Here is a 23,281-nt window from a genome sequence, read left to right as displayed (position 1 = left end):
AAGGTGCGACTTGGGGAGGATTGGCATATTGGGGAAGACAACATTTTAGAGAATGGTACACAGGATTCTTGAAAGAATATGTAAAACATGCGGGTCAGGAGACCTTTTGTAATGTGTATGGGCCCGTAGAAGGTAGGTTATTAACACAAATGGGTTTGGAGGTGATCCAAGAACCGCTTTGGGAAAATTGACTGAGAAAGGTTCCAGGCCACATAGTGAATGTGTGAGGATTGGCATGAGTATTTAGGCAGACAGTAGGGTGTACAATGCGAGCGTGTGTCTCAAGCATACATAAGCTGATAGATATTCAAGTCCATTAATGATAGCAAAGGATTGTTGAAGGAATAGGACACATTGAGTCCATGGAGCAGAATGAGGCAATACATGCAATGGGGTATAGAATAATGTGTGGGCTCTCCTGTGGTTCGCAAATGAATTGGAAGTGTACTGTGGATGCATGGGCTATAGGGCACACCAGGGATACGTGTGAAGATCAAGAAAGGTTCAAGCATCTGGAAGGAGAAGATGGAGTATTCAAATGAAGATCACAAGCATGCGTGTAAAGCTGAAATCATACCTGCAGTTTCTGGCAAAGGATAAGTTCTATTTGGCCTGGAGCACACCTGTTCTTTATGATAGTTAAATATTTATAGATAGGTAGTGGGGTTCCGGGGAGATGACCAACCCTGACACTGGGTTGTATTAACCAATGAGAAAACAGGAGTCCTCACACTTGTGGCACTCTCCCATCCCCTGCACACCCAATTTATGTTGTATATACAACCAAATATTTAGTTATTCAAACTGGTCAACAATGTTCACACAACATTTATTTTATACAAGAATCTTTTTTATATAAGAAATCAATAGATAATTTGCCCTTTTTTGATAATTCTTGTTATATGGAAGAGAGTAGTGTTTGATTCACGTTATAAACTCAATGTCAGTATAAATTGGGAAGACTGTGATGTCATCAAAATGCGAGGAATTTATAGTAAAATAATTGATTTCTTCTTTAAAAAAGTCTTGTATACATTTTTCTTTTGTGTGAACATTGTTGATGAAATTGAAATTTGAATAACAAAATATTTGGTTGTATTTACAATATAAATTGAGTGTGCAGGGGACGGGAGAGTCCCACAATTGTGTGGACTCCTGCTGTTTTCTTGTTGCTGGCAAGGGAATAAGGACTTGAGACTGTGGGACTAGATCTGCCACCATCTGGAGATAAAGAAGGCATCACACAAGGCTTCTGGAAGGATAGGAAGACACAGGCTGGGAAAAGGAATGCTAGCATGTGGCGATTAGAAGTGGGTTGGAAATGCATGTGTCTTAGAGATCATTGCAAACACAGGAAGAAGGGTGGCTGGGAATGTCCAGATTTTGACAGGAAGTTTAGAATCGATAGACTGTCTCAAGCTTTGGTTTCAGAAGAGGATTATGTGAGATGGTGGATTGTGTAAGTATCAGACATAATGATGGCTCTTAAATTGGATGAGTACATGCACAATAGAGACCGTACAGGAAATTCGTGGACACAGGTAGTTTGGCAGAGGATCACACATATGGTGAAATCAGGATAGTATATTGATTATGTATTGTGGTTGGCAATGATGAAAAGAAGTGAGTAGAGTCTGCAGTTGATAAAGAATGTTAGGGGAGGTTTAGAGGCGTTAGACACAAAAGTACTGGGAGAGCAAACCAAAGATAAGAAGGCAAGTAAATTCCCCATCCGTTATTGGTTCCATTCTCCTGGCTCCAGTCTGGGTTTTCTTAGTTGCTTCCTTGTGCCTTCTGGGAATTATTGCCCGAAGCAGAAAAGGGAGATCACTGGCCAGAAACAGTACTGGGATGCATCATGTGACAGAGGGTGGTATCATTGGTAGCGTGCATGGCTCGCCAGGAGGTAACAGGGACTGGTGTTTAGGGGTTGGGGGCAGCTCCCTCTTTCCGCTTCTTGGAGGTACCCCTCATTCCCCATCTGACACTATCGCAGGGCACAGTAACACCACGCTTAGGTGCTCTCAAAATACCACAGTGGAGATTGGTGCAGTATAAAAGCATACTAACCTAACAATGGAAGAGATTATACTAGAAAGCAAAGTTTTGAGCACCTGCGGACCACTACGGTGGTGATGGTTTGCGGTACAAATACCTTTATTAACATTATGGGAATCGCACTTCATAAAACCATTCATGTGGATTCTACATTTAATGTGGGGGGTCTTCCAACATCCTTTGTGTGAAAAAAGGGGCCCTAGTTGGTTTCCTCCCTGTGCCAGGGCGTGTCTTAGTGCCTGATCTTTGTTGGGGTTTTTCTGTGCAAGGATAAGCCATTTTGAGATCATGAAACAAGTATATTTAATTAATTTCTCATAACTGCGGCTCACCACTGTTGTTAATCACGCCGTGTTCTAACTACGTGATCCCACCATGTATAAACCATGATCCTGGGGCGAGAAACGTTGTCTCAGCAGTTCACGCCATGTAACAAATGTTCTTGTTTCCTGTAGGTTTCCAGGTTGACCTGCTGGCCGTTGTTCCGAGACTGTGTGGCATACGCTATCAGTATAACAGCTGTCATTGCTATCATATATGACAACAAAGTATACTGGTAAGGGCTGAGGTGACATTACCTGTATAACTGTAGAAAACAGGTTTGAATTTTGGGCCTTCCCATCCCTGCAGATTGGCTTGGTATAAATGTTGTAGGAGTAGGTGGGTGGGTGGGTTCGATTGGATTTTCGATTAAGAGGGAGATGTAACATTCTAAAATCTGCAAGTTAGGAGTTGGATGATTTGAGGACCCGAGTCTGACATAGATGACCGTGCCAGAATTTCAGCAGCAAGCTGGATATACAGAGAAACCTGGTGTGTTCTATTTATATGGACCAATAGAGCACCTGCCAAGGTTTATTCTCATTATGAGGGTAAATGGGTAAATGCAGGTCCTCAGTGTTTCTCCATTTATATGAAAATGATGCTCTACTCTTTGAACAATCTAAACAAAAGTTGTAGAAAATAAACTATATATCTGGGTTATCGGGTCTAATAGGGAAACCAATCTCCATAAAAGGTCGTGGAGATGTAGCAGCCAGCTCCTTATTTATCACTCCCAGAGATGGTGCCCAGCTTTATATGCCCTCAGGGATATAGTAACGAGGTCCTATGGATGTGGTGCTCTGTACACGATGCGTTGAGGGGTATCATGACCTGCTCATTCGCATCAGCTGTTAGGGCAACACTAAAGTTCTCTTCTGTATCCTTGACCTCTTCAACTTTCCATGGCTTTTAGGTGCTCTTTGGCTGCTATGCCATCTTGGCCTTTTTGGCTTTCTTCACCCTGTCGGTGCCCAGTGTTCTGCACCTCTGCCTCTACTCTCACCCTTGGTGTTCTTCCTCCTATGGTTCCTATGAACTTACCCGAGCCATGTATTCGAATCCATGGTTTTCCAACAAGGCTTTGCATTCAGTAACTCTCCTTGTATTTCAGTGCCTCTGTTTTGAATGCAGTCTTAAATTGGTAATCTGTCTCCGATGTACACTCTGTGGTTTCGCTGAGGTTTAGAATGGCCTGTGGGGCATCTTGAGATCAGACAGGAGTCTAGCCTTGGATATGCTGCTCTGCATTCTCTCACTCTTGTGTGTGTGCGCGCTCTCCTTGCATTATTATAATAAATTGTTCTTTTATAATGCTCTCAATACCAACAAGTGGCTTCTAAGCGCAGGATCGGGATTCGAACCTGTGTTGCTTACAAGACAAATGCGTTGCCCCTGAGCTATCCTTCCTCCCCTTTACTCTCTCTCTGACACCCAAGCCATTGCTGATCAAAACAATGCATGGAGTATTAGGCTGCTTATCCGCTCACAAAGCATGAGCATTGATCTAGTAGGAGTTTTGGGGTTGGTGTCAGTGACTGATTACTTTGTTCAACCGGCCCCCAGCCTTGTGCTTTTCTTCCCTGGAAAAGTCTAGGACCAACCTACTATATAGTGTGTCGGGGCATCACAAAAATCAGACTGACACCAAATAATGGTTCAAGGGTGTCTATTTAGGATTATCACAGAAAGATTGGGCTTAATGGATTTTATCAGAGATTCCAGTGTCAACGTGCGTCTTGGGGAATTTTGGTACTAGGGCCATCCCTTGCCTCCATTGTTCCACTGCCACCTTGGCCCATGGATCTGTAATCCTGGTTCATTCCAGGGCTCGGTAACCCCTGCTGTCTTGGAGTTTCTGTGGACTAAAGATGGTTCCATGAGATGCTGGTTGTCTGACTCCCTAGGGGCCTTCTAGCTGTCCCTTTCCTAGCCCTGCTTGGTGTTCCAAGGGAGTCCAGGGATGGTGCCTTCATTCGCGTGGTGTGAGTCACTGAGCTCGCATACACACCCACACCTTGCCCTTCTACGATGGTGTCCCAGTGTTTTCCTCCCCTTCATGCTACTGACCCTCAAATGATTCATTCTGCCTTCCCGCTTCCACTTCAATGTTAACCTCTCTCTTCCTTCTCACTACTACTCAACCTACTTCCTCTCTCATCTACTGCTACTACCTCTACTCAATGACCTCCTCTCCTTGCTACCACGTTTCCTCAGCTACTTCCACTTTTACCACTTCCACTACTCTTCTTTTACTATTACTTCCTTCTCCCGTGCTATCGCGCACTACCACCCCATAAACCTGCTTCTCAATCCCACCTCCACTTATATCCACCACTACCTTTCCTCCTATGCTACCACTACTTCACTTGCTCCTTGCACTCACGCACCACTCCTCTGCAGCTCCCCCTCTCTCCAACCACCTCCACACTCCTTCCACTCCATCCTCCTCTGGTGTCTTGGTCATCCTCCGTCCGCCTCATGACCTCACCTTACTAAACGCTTCCAAGACTTTCCTTAAATAACCCTCCCATGATTAGGCAGAAGAAGATGGCTGATCGCTTACCTGCCTTCAAGGGGCGTGGAGGGGCAGGTCTTGGGGAGGCTTCTTGAGGACCTTTAAGCCCCACCCCCGCATTTCTGGCATAACACATAAAGCCGTCTTTGAGGGACTATTGTTCCTGATTGCTTGGACCTTCATGTAGGGCCTTTTTAATCAAATCACTGGTGGGCTAGTGGGTTCTTCCTTGGGTGCAGGCTCCAGCCGAGACTATTTGCTGGAGCTCTGCCCGCTCCAGTACACCGCACCAGTTTGTGGCCCTCTGGGGGATGGTCTCTTGTCCCACTGTCCATGCTTTTTGACTAGATAAATGTGAAGACAATCATACCACATTGGAAAGTCACCATATGTACTAACCCACACTGCATAAATTGTATGCAAAGTTCATTTATATGAGGTTGATGTGAGATGCCTTGAACAGTGGATTTTTACCTGGCAATTACGGGCAAACAAAAGGTTTCGGATGATAACTTTGTAATGTTATTTTTATAGTCACAAGAATAAATTTGTTTTTGCATGGAAAGTAATTTGGGTGTTCCCTGACGCACAGACCACCTATAGGGATCTGTACAAGGTGTGCTGAATCCATTCCGGGCCAGAGTCATACAGGTGGGGTAGCCTAAATCCCTGTTATTAGCATACCACTGTCCATGCTGCCAATTCTGCATTGGGTTGCTGGGCTGCCATAGCAGTCCGGATCAGTGATGGGCACCGGTTACATGTAGCCCCCTTTCTTCTGGTTGGGCCGACCGTCCCTACCCTGGCGACCTGCCGCCTCTCAGCGCTGCCTCCTCAGTAGCCTCTCTCCATAGCAGCGCTGCAGTCAGAGCAGGTAAGGCGAGGCTGGGAGGTGATCTGCCTGCACAACACCCGCTGTGCTTCTAGGGGTCGGGTTTCCTCCCTCCCCTGACCGCACGCGCTGTGGCAACAGCAAGTCGGGGTCCGTAGCCTGAGGATATAGAGAGGGACTCTGGAGATCCCAGCCTTCACCACCACCATGCAGACAGTGGCCTTTGCCTGAGGACCCTCCTAGGTTGGCTTTCCTGGTTCTCTTCAGGTCTTGGGATAAGGTCTGACTTTATTACACAACCTATTAACTTTTTCATTTTCTATAATATCAGGAGTGCTAAAATGACGGAAGTTTCTTCAAACATGAATTTTCCCAAATGGAAGTGTGCAAATTGCACGAAACACATACCTGGTTTATGACTAGTGAGTACATTCAGTCATAAGTGAATAAAGACCCGGTTATTCCAATCTTCTTCATTCCAAGTATCGTTTTTGCTCAATCTGTCAGCTAAAGTGAAACGAAGGCAGTGTCTGGATGAGTAAAACGGGGATGGGCAATATGTTTCACCCCAACTGGTCGAATTCTTTTTCCTCCTTTTAAAAAATAAAATGAAAAAAGGTAACGTTTTTTTAACTTAAAGTTTGTTTATTTTTTGCCACCAAAAGGTAGATGGTGGGCTGAGGTCAGGCAATATTGGTTTTGGGAGCAGTAGTGAGTGGCCGGGCATCCCCTCCCGCATTCTGTGGCAAAATAATTCGACCAGTTAAGATTTGATTAAAACATATTGATCCAAATGTGCGGGGAGGAGTAATTATTTCAAATGTGCCTATGGACAGCCATTTTTTGCTACTTTCACATATTTTGGCATCGTGATTATACCAGGCATGTATCTACCTCGACACACACACCGGCCATGCTCTCTGGTTTTCCTCTGTCCGCTCCAGCACTAAATCTGACCTAGATACAAGTGCCACACCAACGAGAACTGCTCTGAGCCGCCAAACACATCAAGGTGCCACACTGTGGACCAAGAGGACCCTCAATGGAGTACTGGCACCCCCTCCTATTACAGTACCTAATGAAAGTACACCCGGTGAATTACTCCGGGGCGATCCTAATACGCATGCAGGGCTCTAAATGAAGAGTATGATCGGGAGCTAAAACCAAGTGTCGGGCATCACCCAGTAGGCAGGAGCTACCACACGGCAACTAGAAGAGAGTGCACAGGATACCACTAATCTAACTTCTACAGGAGAAGAAAATAACTTTTTGCACATTACAGATGATCCTTTATATTTAAATGTGTCCAACCTATTCTTCTTTATTAACATTCTCCATGTCCCATATGTATGTTTGTATGGCACCATTTGGCCGGGAGAGCTCAAGCGCTCCTATTAGCTGTTGCTTTAAGGTCAACCAGGCTCTCCTAGGTAGAAGCCGGAGCTAAATGGCTCCCAACAATTTCACACCCTGAGCATGCTACCGAACTCCCTCCACCCCTACCTCCCCCCAACAAACAATATAGCACTGAATGTCTCCGCTAACCAAACTACGTGGCCACGCGAAAGCTGCAGTAATGACAATAACGGACAACCCACAACACCACAAGCCCATACCAATAGTCGATGCATGCTATTCAAATAGCAGTAATACAGCATAATGGACAATCTTTTTCAGCTGCAGCCATTCCATGAAAAGCCAGATTGTTTACTTGTTTTTTAGTTCATAATAATTGCTTTTGGAACTTTGCTTTCGGTACATTGCCCTCAATAATCTGTCTGTCTCCGCTCTACTGCAATGGGAATAAGCCGTCTACGGCTGCTCTTTGAACGAATGGGAGCCCTGATCACATCTAATCTAACTTCAATGTCCTTTTCCTTCAAAGGTACGAGGCGGCCGCGCTGCTCCTGGTCTACGGCTTATACATTGTTGTTCTGGTCTTTGACATTAAAATAAATCAATATGTCTTGAAGAAATTCAGTCCCTGCTGCGCGGAAGCCATGGAGGAGTCCTCTGAGCAGCAGCGGCTCATAGGGTGGAAGGAGCAGAGCGGCTCGCATGTGCGGAGGCAGTCCAGGTCTGACAGCGGAATCTTTCAAGAAGAATCCGATTACTCTCATCTCTCCTTAAGTTTGCATGGGCTTAATGAAATCTCAGAAGGTAACCGCTTAAACCAAGTAGTGAAATCCTCTTCTTTCTTCAAAATCCTCTTTAGTTCACTCTTTCTTCTAAAGGTCTGCTCAAGAACGTGTTCAGAAACTCTCTAGCATGGTTAGGAAGTAGGATTCATAGAATTGGCTGTGCTGCATCGAAGTAGCTCAACTCATTATTTCACAATTCGATGTGGCAGATGGGCTTCTCCTGAACTGGTCCGGAGAGCCATCTCGATGACCAGGGCGTGGTATTGCAGTTCTTGTGATTGTGAAGCACTGTATATGCAGAGGTACAATGAGGTGGCTATATGGGACCCAGTTTGGCAATATGGAACCCAACAGCAGTAGTGCGATCGTTTAATGGATCCACAACAGGCACTCCTTCGTTGACCTTGTGGCCATTTTGCAGAAACCCTGGGATGGTGGTTTAAGGAAATCATCCATGATGTTTACTAGCGGCTGATTGGGGGGGGTTGAGGGGAGGTTCTGTAAACCTAGCAAGGGACTGTCCAAGGGAAGGCCATAAATGGGCTTTGCTTTGAAGAGCCCGCCTCCCCACAGAAAGCACAGATGTGGGAAAATGTGCAGCCACAAATGCTCCACATGTTTTGCTGCCTCCATGCCATTTTGCAGGAGATTGCCTACACAGAGTGTGGCGTGGAGCAGAGAATCAACTCTACGTTTCCCTGCTGGATGATCATAAACTCGAAGCGTTTTGACCCACATCCAGTTTTTGATGCAGGATGGGAATCCTGGATCCTTTCAGATTCTGCCCACCCTTTTGTAATTGAAAATGAGCAGAGTATATAGGTCTCCATAATATTAGCGGTCGCAGTGTCTATAATTGGTCTTTACCAATCTTCACTGCGCATGCCAGCGATGCGTGAAGATTATCTGCATGAAGCAGGTGTAGGCAGTAAAACCCAGGAACTTACTGTGTTCCCATGTCTATATCCACTCCTGAGAAAACCAGTGCACTCCGGGTGCGGAAGCCGATGTGGTCCGGGACCCTTCCAGCAGTCTCGGGCCTCTATAAAATGAAGATGAGGAAAAAAAGGGGGGGGAATTGGCAGTGCTTTGAGAAAAGCTGTCCCAACAGTCAATGGTTTTTGCAGGTTTGTGGGGAGTGGGTGTTAAGGTGTGTGATCACTGTTCATGTGTACTGGTGTGGGGCAAATGGCATATGGGACAACATTACATTTAGTGTCCATCTCTTTCACAGCCCATATGCAGTGTGTATAATTTTGGATAGCTCACGGGTTAAGCACGTTCCTCTGAACTACTGCAAGCTTGCATTTAATAATACTGCATCTCGACATGCCAGACTGAGCCCTTCATACTTCCAAGGTTAATAAATTGATCATCATGGATTAGGCCACTAATACCCACTTTTATTACAGTGATAGAAAGTAGGAAGAATCCGACATTAAGGTCTTTATGTAAACCTATAAATGTTAATATTGTAAAAGGCCCTGGTCTCGTTAACTCCTTGTAAATATTTGGAAGAATTCACTAACCTGCTTGACATGCATCTTCTTTGTGTTCTATTATTTGGCCATCGGGGTTAGGGAGCAGACAAAATGGCTTGAATGCATTATTATGTCTGAAATTACTGCTCCGTTGTGCAACAAGCAGGATGTATTGAGTGTATTGAGTTCCTTTCTTTGAGCATTTTGCCATCTTCTAGTTCCCTGGTGTCACAGCATAAGAATTGGGTCTTAAGATTCCTGATTCTAGAGTGTGTGCTCTATTGTAGATTGCCTCCAGCGTTGTGATGGCCTTAAATAATGGGGAGATTAATGATGTGCTTGATGGGTACCCAGAATCACTGACCTGGAGCGTTACTTTATGGCTTTCACCCCCCGCTTTGGTGGGGGGGTAGCCATAGCCGATAATGGGCGGCAGCACAAGCCAAGGTAGGCGCAATGGAAAGGAGGACCTCGGTGAGGGCTGAGTGCTGAGAGCTGTGGGCTGTTACCAGCCATGGCTGCTCCCCACATTTTTGATGAAAGCCATTTGCACCCCAGTGTGTGAATAGTTTTATTTATTTGTATTTATTTTCCTCCAAAGATTATCTCGTAGGGGAAAAAAAAGATGCCGCTGCCATAGGTAAAATACACTAAGTCCCTTTTTCATTTTTATGGCAACCAGGAGACTGGAGGAGTGCTGGACCGGAGCACAGTGCTCTGGTCCAACAGGTAAGTGGAGAGGGAGAGAGGAGGCGGGGAAGGGGTTGGGTTTGTTTTGGGGGCGGGGAGAGGCTCCCTGTTGCCTCCCCACTACATGGGGGGGGGGGGAGAAAGTTGGCGCCACCCGGGCAAGTCCTTGGGTGGCTGGAACAGCAGGTGTAGGTGTATTCTCCCCTGCTGGTCCAGCCACCTGATTGGCCGAGCGCCCTTCCCCAGGTGTGAATAGTGCATAGTCGTAGATGTGCTGTAATGCCAGATGTTCCTAAATATGTTAAGGATGACATATGGTCATCACTTCTGTTATGGTGCTGATCCAAGGCATCATGTATGTATATTGGTAATGTGTAAAAATGAGTTTGTTCTCGGATAGCCTGAACTTTGATGCTGTTTGGGCATGTAGGTGTTCTAGAAGACTTGTTATCCAAGAGCTTGCACTTAATTCTTTTAGTTGAACATGTGTGTGTAGGCAGTTGCTTTCAGGTCATGAACGCCCACAGAAAGTGGAAAGTGTAGTCTGGATGGTTACCCGTACCCACAAATGGGAATAGACTTCCATTCTGAGAGGTGAATTAGTATGACCGGTTTCCCAAGCACACATACAGACAAAAACCATCCCTTAAACATGGGAGAAAGAGGCTGAGCTACAGTGAGTCCTTGAAACCCACCAGGCAAGGTAGGAAACAAGGTGAACCCTGCCTGTGTTTGTGGAGAAAAACCTTGGTGCGGACAGGCTGAGATGAGGTTGCTTAAATTATAACCTGTGATGCTGAAGATCAGAGAAGGCTATTCTAGATCTTCTCTGTAGGGGCAAAGGAATCCGCATTCTATGGAATAGGAAGATTTACAGAAGGCGCTTCATGCTGGCACTTGAAGAAGGAGAAAAGGCAACGCAAGTACACCACATAAAGAGGTGCTGAGAAGTCAAGAAGAGCACATGAGACATGAGGTGATGAGCAGAAAAGCCAAGAAACCAGTGCAGAGGAGTGGGGCAGAACACTTGCTAAAGGAGGCTACCTCCTTAGCACATTGGGTGTTAAGCAGACAACACAAGCACTTGATAACGGAGGAGCTGGGGAGTCCAGCGTCTAGTAAAAAGCAGAGGAAGAACACTGAGGTGGAGGCAGAGGCGCGGAATACTGGGCACCGAAAAAGGTGAAGAGAGACGAAAATGCCAAGATGGCAGAGTGGCCAAAGAGCTCCTGGAAGCCATGGAAAGTTGGAGACGTCAAGGAGACTGTAGAGAACTGGAGTGATGCCGTAATAGCTGCTGAGAGTGAGCAAGTCACAATATCCCTCAATGCATCATATACAGGGCACCGACACTATATCCCTGTGGGCATATAAAGCTGGGCACTAAATCTCGAAGTGACCAATAAGGAGCTCAGTGTTACATCTCCAAGACTTTTTAGGGAGATTGGTTTCCCTATTCGTAACCAATTTTGCTAAATATTCTTGGAGATTTAGTGCACAGCTCCTTGTTTGTCACTTGCAGAGATTAAGTGCCTGATGTATATGCCTTTTGATGGATATAGTGTGAAGCGCATAAGCATATGGTGCCCTGTATGCCATACACTGAGGGATATTGTGACCTGTTCACTTTGAAGTTCTGATGAAAACACTTTATCCAAGAGGCCAAGACAAATTACTTTTCAGCAGAACTAAATAATAGGTGTGTGTGGGTGAGAGAGACAATGTGGCATTAATAAAACAAACACTGTTACTTTTGCCTTCTCGTTCTTTATTTTATAAGTGTGTCTTCTATATAGTTGTTTCTTCTCACTCTGTCACAATTAGGCGTTCTTTCCAAGTATGATCTTCACATCAGCATGCCCGACAAGCAGAAAGGTAGCAGAGGGAGGCAAACAAGCATGGAGACATTCGCCCGCAAGAGTGAGGACCCACAACCTGGGAGGACGGCAGCAGACACAGCTACATTATACACCACGCAAGGGGAGCTCAACAAGTGGAAGGAAACATCCTAGAGGCCATAGAGGCGCTAAAGGCCTCCATAGAGGGCAAGCTGGACGCAGTGATTGTAGATGTGGGGCTCCTCAGGCAGGACACAGGAACCTGGCAGAAAGGGTGACAGCGGTGGAACAACAAGTGCAGAGCAACACAGCAAACGTGACCACCTCTCAGTCACAAATGTCAGAAGCGCTGGAACAGATCAGAACACTAGAACGCAGGGCCGAAGATGCGGAAGGCCGGGCCAGACGCAACAATGTGCGCATCATAGGGCTGCCGGAGGGGAAGGAAGGAAGAGACCCCACAGAATACATGGAGAACTTATTGCTCCAGGAAGTAGGTGCAGGGACCCTGTCCCAAGGATTCGTGATGGCAAGGGCACACTAACCAAGAAACACGCCCGGGCGCGCCTCTGAGACCCATGATCGCAAAGATCTTGAACTTTAAAGACCGGGAGAGAATCCTGACATACTCAAGAGAAGGCGGGGAGATAACGCGCAACGGAGCCAGGATAACCATCTACCCTGACTATACAGCACTCGTGCAAAGACAGCGAGCCCAGTTCTGGCTGACCAAAGAGCGCCTTTGGGCAGCGTGGGTGAAATTCATGTTACTCTACCCGTCCAAGCTCAAAATCCTGCACAAAGGGAGGACACAGATCTTTGAGACCACGATAGACGCCCAGGAGTAGATGGACCAGCAGGGGATCCCACAACTGAGAGCGGGTCGAGAGGAACCCAGAGGCACCTGGGCGAGGCAGGGAATGAGGGTGAGGACAAGACGCACATCCCAGTGACACAAATTTAACAATTGGGCGAAGAGAGGCCCAAAAGACACCCCAGTGGGCCACCAGACACTATAATACCCCGCTAGACCAAGACACTAAGGACACCCTGCTGAATCGAGATATAGCAGGACAATCAGCAGAATGGGAACCGAAAGCTTAAATTAACGGTTTAACCCAGGAGCTCGAGGCCTCCGGAACTGGACCGCCAAGACCCACAGAGGGGACCCCAAGCAGTGTCAGTTTTAAGACACTATGACGCGACGAGTGCGCCCGCGGAACGAGGGAGGCACCTGGAATGCGGCGGCCCCGAGCAGGGAGATGGAGGCTGGGCGTTGGTTTATAGTAGTTGTGTGGTTAAGCTTGTTAAGAGAAGGCACGATGGGAAGCAAACATAAAGAGCGAGGAGGACACGGACATGGCAAAGGCAACAAAAGCGCGCAAGTGGGGCTGCACTCAAATGCGGGAACCCGGCGAGGAACACCAAAGAGAAGAAATAGTGAAAAACGGACGCTGGCAGCAGGGCGGTCCGCCAGGTCGCAGGGAGACCAGAGCGAAAGAGGACCCGCAAGCTACAGGGAGAATAACAGAAAAAGACGATGGACAGACTGAAAGGGGACCCTAGGGGACCCTGACGTCTATGGAAACAAGGCGGGTCACCACACACGATAGAGACGCCAGACACGAGGTTGTATTCCCAAAGCTAGGGTTTTATTGCAAAGCAAAAGTCTCAGTTGGCCAACTCGGTCTCACGCCCCGCAACGTGTATCTCTAGACCTCGAGGGACGCAAGAGAGCAAATTACGTACATCAGTTACATATATAAAAAATGCATATCAAACAATCAGCTATGACATGTATAAACACCCCTCTTCATTGGGTTTCTTTGAACTTGGTGTGATGATGGACATCTCCGACCACTATGACCCCTTCAAACATCTATTCTAGTAACAATTTGCAATTTGTGAGTGCGTAGGCATCTTTCGGTTATTGAATAGAACACAGCCTTCTGTTCTTGGAAACGAACTACATACAGGGGGGAGTTGCATTCCGGACCTTGCTATCTATCAGGTGCTATTCGTGTCCTGGGAGCCGACATGCTCTTAGCGGGTTCAGCAAAGGGGGGCCGTTAGAATAATACCGCTAAAGGCTTGAATTATGCTTTACTAACATATTCTATCATATAACAAGACTGGCTGGCAGCTGTGAAATGATTAAATGACCTGCGGCTCTGCTTCAAGGCTACATCAAGGAGGGAGCCGGGCATTCTTCTGGCACTGCCTATGTTTGTGTTTCAGCGGAACTCTTGTTATCCTCTCGGCCCTGTGGCCTTGTCCTTTTCATATACAGACAACAATGTTCCAGTCGAGCAGTGTAAGCGGAAAATATACTGCGAAGCAATAGGAACAGAAAGCAATGAGCAATGGTTAGAAAACAAAATGGCGATTCTTGTTACATCAAAATGGCCGTTCATTGGAAAACTCGAAAACCTATATTCTGTCGTATCGTGCATGAGACGGTTGGCCCACGGCCACCAAAATGCGTTTGCGGTCTCAAATTGGATTTCTAGACTGACAAACCCTCCTTTGGCCATATGCCAAATGTCTCATCTATTTATTGAAACCTCCTCTAGTGATGATGAATCTGAAGTACTTATGTCTGAGTCTCGCATGCTATCGTGGACATCATTGTCTTCATTAATGTCTATTGCCATCAACTCTCTCATTACTCATCTCATTTGGGTCTGGGCTAGTTCGATCATGAGGTTGCTTTTTTCTTTATCATTTGCATGCATCCTTCCGTACATCCCTCAGTTACCTGTGCACAAACTATGGGTACACAATGTATACAACAACAACACGTTAGGAATATTCCGAACACCACTACTAGTATTGAAATCAGCTTCCATCCCCAAGATTGTAGTATTCCCCAAAACCATGATCCTATTTCCCAGCTCCCTTCTCCCGTGGGGAGCTCAGAGCTTAGAACATGCATTTTCTTTATTGCTTCAAGGATCGTGGGGGAATAGTCATCGACATAAACGCAACATGCTGGTCCCACTATTTTGCAAATTCTCCCGCGGTCAACCAGGATTACATCAAGAGCCATTCTATTTTGCAGCGTCATTAACCTGATTCCTCTTTACTCCAACGTCATGTTAAATAATGTATCTGTTGTTGTGTTTATTGTATTATTTAGGATTCTGGACAGTTGCCTTATATTATAGGAGTTCACTATCTGTCCTAAAAATGGAATGAATGATTTTGCTACATCAGTTGCTATTAAAACACCTTCGTCAGTCCTCTTGACTCTAGTTCTGGATAATTTGGCCATGGCTGCTGTTTCCAAGAGGAATACTTTTGGGAACAATAGCCCGAGATAACAAGTACCTCCCCAGTTTCTGGGCAACCAAGGGTATGCTTTCTCTCCACATATAAAATAAACTGGATCACCTACGTATACTGGTTCTATTTCCCATTTTAGTACCACTGTATTCATACAACCAGTATATGTTCCGACTGAAAAAGATCCTTTCTTTTTTAGGCAAAAAGGGACAGTTCTTGGGCTACAATTCACCGTGTAAGATGGGGGAATCGCATCTTTGTTCCCTTCTGTTCTTACACGAAACGTCATTACAGATGTTTTTTCTGGCGGGGACAATCTATCTCGTCTATTTTGTCGTGTTATCTTTCGTGTGCTTTTCCTCGTGGGTTCTGGGGCTATTACTTGTGCTTTATGGAAAATGGAACAACCCACAGGCTTCATTATCCCCTCAAACTCATTCATGTTGGTTCTGTCTAATTGACCCGTATTACTCTCATTCCATTTCCCATAGAACATTGCACCTAAAGATGCACTACATGCAGAACTTAATGGTAATGGCTGCACATGCCACCCTGTTCCTTTCCCAGCATGCTGTGGTAAATGGGCACATACCCAGCAGTTTGTTTTCTTCAGGATTGCATGTGTCATGTTCATTATCAGAAGTAAGGTGTTATTCGTAAAACCTTCCCTGTGTTTTTCTTCCATTGGGGGTAGGGTATAAGTGATCACCTGAACCGGGCTTTCAGTAGTGGAAATATTATTGGTAAAAACATTTCTAATGAGTGTATTGTTTCTACCCACCATAATATAAGGGCAGTCGATATTGGTGCTAACACGCTCATAAAGCACATTACCATCGTTAGTGTCAGCATACAATTTGTTTTACCATGCGGTTTTCTTAAACTTATAGGGCCTCATTACACGGATGGCGGTAAGGGTTTACCGGTACCGGTATTTTACTGGTACCGGTAAATCCTTAGCGCCTTACTACGAGGTCCCTTTGCGGGTTGGGGAATTTAACACCTGCTTTTTGCAGGCGTTAAAAACCAACCCGCAAAGGGACCCAGGGAGCTAATTTCGGTACCGCAATTTGCGGTAACTTCATTAGCGCCTTCCGCATTCCCATTATGCCCTATGGGGCAAAATTGGGAATGGGGAAGGGCAATGGTGGAAGGGGGAATTATCGCCCCGCCAACCTTGGAATGGGGCGGTAATTCCCCTTTCCACCAAGGCGGTGCCGGTATTTTACTGGCATGAACCATGGCGCTAATAGCGCCATGGTTCTCCGCCATCCGTGTAATGAGGCCCATAGTCTTTATAACTGACTCATTCTCAGCGGTGGTGGTGCAGGAGGAGGCTGGAACCGGTCCGGGCATGTTTCTCGTCGTCATCCTTCTTCCATATCACAGTTCGTTGTGGAGATCTCTCTTCGTCGCGCTTGCTCTGATGTCTATAAGTTCAATGGAATTCTCACAATTCAGTTATGCCTGTCCCCTTTTTGTTCTAGCCTGCATTCGATTATTCGATTTTAGGCGAGATCACTTGTCCCTTCTTATACTGCTCAGAGGACCTTTGATCAGTTATCGCCTCAGTATCAAGTGCGCCCACCTTGTCCGCTCTGGTTCCGGCCACATGTACTGTTAATCAATTATCTCACTTGTCATAGTACCATGCGCGCCCAGCTTGTCCGCTCTGGTTCCGGACAAATGTACTTTAATGATCTCACCGAGGAGCCGCGAGTCTTGAATTGTCCGACTTGCACAATTCTCACGCTTCTCTCGTCTACACCCCTGGTTCCTTCTCCGTCCATGAGCTGAACCAGAGGTTGACATAAACACCAAAAGAAAAAGAATGCGGATCACTTTGTCTTCCGAGGCCGCAGGTTGTATCGCCTTGCTCCTGGTATCGTATGATCCGTGAACAGTGCCGGTGCACTTTCAGATTCAGTCTTGAAGTCAGCCTGTGGCGCTACTGCAGGTGCTTGTGAGCGCCGCGCCAATGATGCAGATTTGGTCTTTGGCGTGCTGGCAAGTGCTGGTGGGCGCCAAAGGGGTACACGATTTGGTTTTGCTGGCATCTTCAAGGCAGATTTCACGTCGGTCAGCAGTGATGTTAATTCTGCCGGGCAACGCTGGGGCACTCTTTGCCCTTCCCCCTCTTTGGCAATCGTCTAAGGCTTTGTTTCGAGTTTCACTTCACGTTTTTGCAGATCAGGTGGCTGCACACTGGCAACAGTTTCTTTCGTTCTGGGACCGCTGTCTCTTTCCGGTCATCAGTGCCAGGCAAGACTTTCAGTGCAGTTGGAATCTTTTTGGCATGGGTGGCATGGATCCACGACTTCCTTCCATCCACCCGTATTGCCGTCTGCGTCGGCAAAAGTACTTGATGGGGCCCGCGCCACCTGGGTGCTAATGATGACTTTCTTTCGAAGTTTTTTAGCAGTACCCAGCCTCCTGGCTCCAGCGCGTGCCCTGGACCGGTATACCGCACGGGTAATGCCTCCTGCACCTGCTGATGAATCAAACGCAACTTCTGCATTAAAAGGCCACAATAAGTACTAAGCACAGGATGTTCTATCTCTGAGTCCTTTTGGCTGAGGTGTGCACCATACATTTGTCGACCTCCCCATTATGATCTTGTATGGGGAGAGCCCAGTTTTAGCCTGTACATACGTACGCATGCATAATAGTGCTATTGGTAATGCATCCACCCAACTCAACTTGCTTCCCGCACAAATCTTACTAATCTTTGATTTAAGAATCCTGTTGTGCCTCTCCACAAGACCGGCAGAACTCGGATGCCTTGAACTATGGAATCTCTTATCAATCTGGAGACCTGCACATATCTGTAACACCACTGCACCCACAAAATGTGGTCCATTATCGGACCATAGGACACGGGGCAAGCCAAATCTGGAAAAATACTCCTTCAACATTACTTTTGCCGTAGTCATCGCTGTGCAGTCTTTTAAAGGATATGCCTCCACCCACTTACTGAATGCACAGATTACCACCAAGACGTATTTTAAGTTTTGGCACCTTTCCATCTCTATGAAATCAAAATGAACTACCTCAAACGGCATGGAGGGCGGGCCAAAACTTCCTGTTGGTGTCACTGTTCCCTTTCCTACATTGTGTTGTAAACACGTGAAACAGCTCTGCACCAACCTCTCTGCATTCTTTTTTATGTTTGCATTCTGCCATACTGTAGAAAGGTGCTGTATCATTTTCTTGGCACAGATGTGTGTAGGGCTGTGGGCCATTGTGACAATTGCAGTCACATATGAATTTGGCAACATCCAGTTTCTAGTTCCCTTATCCACCCAACAACCCTCCAAATCCAACTCAGCAGATCCCTCTGCCCATCCATGTATTTCATCGGCCGTAGCCTCAGCCAGCATTTCTTTGACAGTCGCAACTCCATCTTCTATCATACAGGGTACTTCCTTTGTCTGAACCGTCATCATCTTGGTATTCAAATCAGTGTCAGTTTGTTTCGCAATCCTGTCTGCAAACGCGTTTCCCTCTCCTATTTTGCATGTTACTTTTTTATGTGCCTCACATTTCACCATTGCTAGGCGCTTTGGAAACGTGAGTGCAGACAGCAATCGTAAAATCAAAGGGCCATGTTGAATTCTGGGTGATGTCAGAAACCCTCTCTCAGCCCAAAGTCGTCCAAAGTTATGAACCACTCCAAACGTGTACTGACTATCAGTATATATATTCACATTCAAATTTTCAGAAATCTCGCAGGCTCTGGTTACTGCTATTATTTCTGTGGCTTGTGCTGAATTATAGGGGATTCTTTTACTTTCTACAACTCTCTCTAGGGTAGTGATAGCGTATGCGGCAGTTGTCGTGCCATCTGGTAATTTAAAACATGAGCCGTCACAAAATAACTCTCCACCTGGCTCTTTCTGTGCAATATCACTTAAATCAACTCTCCCCTTGGTTTCTTCCTCAGTGACCATTAAGCAATCGTGGGGGGGTGATTAATTCTTCCCAATTTCTTTTATGGTTAATGGCATTAATTCTGCAGGATTCAAAGCGCTACACCTCATAATTTGGATATGGGGCGCGAACAAGTTAATCTCATATCTTGTCAATCTAGCAGAGGTGAGTTGTTGTCTCTGTGTCCTATTTAATAGAACGTCTATGGCATGTGGCACCATCAGAATTAAAGTGTGCCCCAATACCATCCCTTCCGTTTGTTTCGCTGACGCAGCAGCCGCCGCGACAGATCGCAAACATCGTGGGAGTGCGCACGCTACAGGGTCCAGCGCAGAAGAAAAATAGCCGCACGGCCTATTTCTTCCACCTTGTTCCTGTGTCAAAACCGCCAATGCACATCCTTCACTTTCACACACAAATAGTCTAAACATTTTCTTATAGTTTGAAGTACCCAAAACTGGAGCCGAGCATAATGCAGTTTTCAATCCATCAAATGCTCTCTGACATTCCTCATCCCACTGCAAAGGCATAACCGCATCTTTTCTAGTCAAATTCACTAATGGTTTCACAATCAACGCAAAATTACCAATCCATTGTCGGCAATATGAAGCCATGCCTATTATGGCTCTGACTCCTTTTTGTGTCTTTGGAATAGGCATACAAGAAATACGTTCTGGCGTTCGTCTTCTCCCTCCTTTCGAAAGTAGGTAGCCCAAGTAAACTACCTCCTTTCGATTATACTGAAATTTCTTCAAACTAGCTTTATGGCCATGTGCCGCTAGATGTGACAGTAGTAATACAGTGCTTTCTTTACAAATCTCCTCTGTGTCTGCAACTAGCAATAAATTGTCTATGTATTGCAAAAGCACACAACCCACGGGTAATTCCAGCATTTCTAGTTCTTTTAATGGTCTACTGTAAATACTTGGACTTTCCGTATAACCTTGCGGAATCCGCGTAAATGTAAATGATCGTCCTCCTAATATGAACGCGAACAAGTATCCCCTGTCCTTGTCCACTGGAATACTAAAGAATGCGTTCTTCAAATCTATTACACTAAAATATTCTGCTGAAACAGGTATCATTGTCAATATTGTAGTGACGTCTGGCACTAGAGGAAATTGCGGATGTACTACCTTATTTAATGCGCGTAGATCAATTATGAAACGGTATGGTACCTCATTACCTCCTTTTTTTATAAACCGGAAGGATCGGGCTGTTACATGTACTGCCTGTGATTTCCTCTATTACCCCTAATTTCACAAAATCAGTAACAATACTCTTCAATCCTTTCTCACCTTCAACCGAAATTTTGTATTGGGTATTCGCTGTAGGGTAACGCCTTCTTTTAAAATAATCTTTACTGGCTCTATCTTTAAACATCCCACATCGTTGTCATGCATTGCCCATATACAGGTTGGTACTTTACTTAGTTCCCCTGGTAACGCTTCGGACATAAATTCTGACACAGGGGCATCGTGTGGCCATATCGTTAGTAACACTCCGTCTGTCGTGCAATGTATAACAGAACCTAGTTTTTTCAACAAATGTAATCCCAACAAATTTTCTCCACAATTTTCTGTTAGAAGGAAAGGACAATGTTCGGTAAATGGTCCTATGATAACTGGGACTGGTTTGGACACTGGGTTTATGACTGGTGTACCTGCAAACCCTACGGAAATATTCTTTTGCCCTGACAGTGGTATATTTGGCACCAAGTGATGGTCTATTGAAAACTTCTGTGCTCCTGTATCTTCAAGAAAACGGAGTTCCTCATTCCTGACTCTCATTTCTACGTAGGGTCCTCTCTGATTCACGGGAATAGACACTGGTTCCTACCTCTGTCCTGGGCTGTCCTATTGGGGAAATAACACATCGTCCGATGTGTAATCATTACTATTACTGTAATACGTGTTTGGCTGTGTATCGAAAACATTTCCACTCTTCCCTCTATTTGCCCCACTCTGATCTCCATATTGTTGATTTTGCTGTCCCTGACTCTGGTTTGGGGCATTTTGGTTTTGATTACCTCCGTTATTATGATGCTGCTGCATACTATTATTATATTTGGTCCATTCGCTCCTGGGTGTCCTCTATGCTGTCTCCTCTGACCAGACCCATTTCTGTTCTATAGATGCGGGCATTGCGCTCGCCAATGTCCTTCCTCTTTACAATATGCACACTGATTCGGCCCCACTGCTCCCCCATGCATATTCGAACTACTCCTTACTTGTGCGTTCCCTTCGCCCTCCCCCGTGGTTTCAACTTCAACCCCTGGAGGAACGGGCAGTACTGAGTCTGTGTCTAGAGTGGGAGGTGCGGATGGGACAATGGGAACAGCGAGTGTCTGTTGTGGGCCTGGTTGGCCAGTAGGAAGTGTTGCGTGCGCGGTCTGTGGCTCTGGGAGGGCTTGAGCTACCGGAGGGGGAGCTTGAGCTACGGGCGTGGTCTGGGCAATAGCTACTGACGTATCTGGTCTTACTTCTGATATTGGGCCTTGTTTTGTATGGGTTAATATATTTTCTATTAATTCATCTGTCATGTGTAATTCTCGTTGTGGGTATATCTTTTCTATATTCAACTGGTCACGCCTGCCCTTCTTAGACTCTCAGTCCACTCCTCCTCTTCTTTTTCTTCCGCTACCTCACCTTTTGATTTATGCCTGCGCGCATGCTTTGCTCTGCTTTTAAATCGGAGCATTGCTTCCTTTCTCCAGTCTTTAATAGTTTCAAATGCTGCAGGACGCGCTTTCTTTCTTGCTTACACCCTTTCCAAGTTATCTATTCTCGCCATCTCAAAGCTACGATTAATCGGCCACTGATGGTCTTGTTGCCTTCTGGTTTGCCTATGCCAAGTCTCACAGAATATTATCGCACCCACTCCATACATCTCATGCGCCGGCGTTCCCCCGGGTGGTACAATTTGTCCATTTTCCAAAGATTGTCTACCACAGCGGAAAAACCCAGCTAAGGTGGACAATACTCCAGGCATGTTTCAACCTTCCCCTTGGTTAATCAACCTTACCTAGGGCGTTTGATTTTGCAAAGACAACTTTCAACCAATATCAGGATGCTTTGAATCGGGGAATGATGCACCTGAGAAATCAAGTCGTCTGTATACTGACGCACCAAAGGACGTTGTGTCTGCGTTTCTTGGCTTCCACCTCGTTTCGGGACCCTCGCCTCCTTGTTCTCTAGCCAGGCACGTCGATCAGGGATCAGATGTGTGCAGATCTGCAAAGGAGTCTCATCACTTTTACAGGGCGCCCCGAAAACCTCTTTATCCCGGCTCGATCGTCCCGTCCTCGCCGTTCTCTGCCTTTCTCAATTAAACGTTACGCGAAGGAACAAGTGGGGGAGGGTCCCTATTCGGGCGCCATCTTGAAAGGGGGACCCTGACGTCTATGGAAACAAGGCGGGTCACCACACACGATAGAGGCGCCAGACACAAGGTTGTATTCCCAAAGCTAGGGTTTTATTGCAAAGCAAAAGTCTCAGTTGGCCAACTCGATCTCACGCCCCGCGACGTGTATCTCTAGACCTCGAGGGATGCAAGAGAGCGAATTACGTACATCAGTTACATATATACAAAATGCATATCAAACAATCAGCTATGACATGTATAACACCCCTCTTCATTGGGTTTCTTTGAACTTGGTGTGATGATGGACATCTCCGACCACTATGACACCTTCAAACATCTATTCTAGTAAAAATTTGCAATTTGTGAGTGCGTAGGCATCTTTCGGTTATTGAATAGAACACGGCGCTTCTGTTATTGGAAGCGAACTACATACAGGGGGGAGTTGCATTCCGGACCTTGCTATCTATCAGGTGCTATTCGTGTCCTGGGAACCGACATGCTCTTAGCGGGCTCAGCAAAGGGGGGCCGTTAGAAAAGCATAATTCAAGCCTTAAGCAGTATTATTCTAACATATTCTACCATATAACGAGAGTGGCTGGCAGCTGTGAAATGATTAAATGCCCTGCGGCTCTGCTTCAAGGCTACATTAAGGAGGGAGCCGGGCATTCTTCCTGGCGCTGCCTATGTTTGTGTTTCAGCGAAACTCTTGTTATCCTCTCGGCCCTGTGGCCTTGTCCTTTTCATATACAGACAACAATGTTCCACAGTCGAGCAGTGTAAGCGGAAAATATACTGCGAAGCAATAGGAACAGAAAGCAATGAGC

The 23,281-nt window shown here is 46.0% G+C and overlaps 1 protein-coding gene across 2 annotated transcripts in view; it reads left to right on the top strand.

The window, feature by feature from the left end:
- Window positions 1-23,281, top strand: part of SLC24A5 (solute carrier family 24 member 5) — a 146,109-nt gene that overhangs the window by 103,730 nt on the left and 19,098 nt on the right. For both annotated transcript variants that reach the window (XM_069624800.1, XM_069624801.1), the window contains exons 5-6: window positions 2,514-2,614; window positions 7,615-7,889. In XM_069624800.1, coding sequence (XP_069480901.1) covers window positions 2,514-2,614; window positions 7,615-7,889 — 376 coding nt within the window. The remainder of the gene's footprint in view (window positions 1-2,513; window positions 2,615-7,614; window positions 7,890-23,281) is intronic.

The sequence above is a fragment of the Ambystoma mexicanum genome, chromosome 11, assembly GCF_040938575.1.
Source record: "Ambystoma mexicanum isolate Mex_15411 chromosome 11, UKY_AmexF1_1, whole genome shotgun sequence".
NCBI classification, from domain to species: Eukaryota; Metazoa; Chordata; class Amphibia; order Caudata; family Ambystomatidae; genus Ambystoma; species Ambystoma mexicanum.
This window is presented reverse-complemented; position numbering and strand designations above follow the sequence as displayed.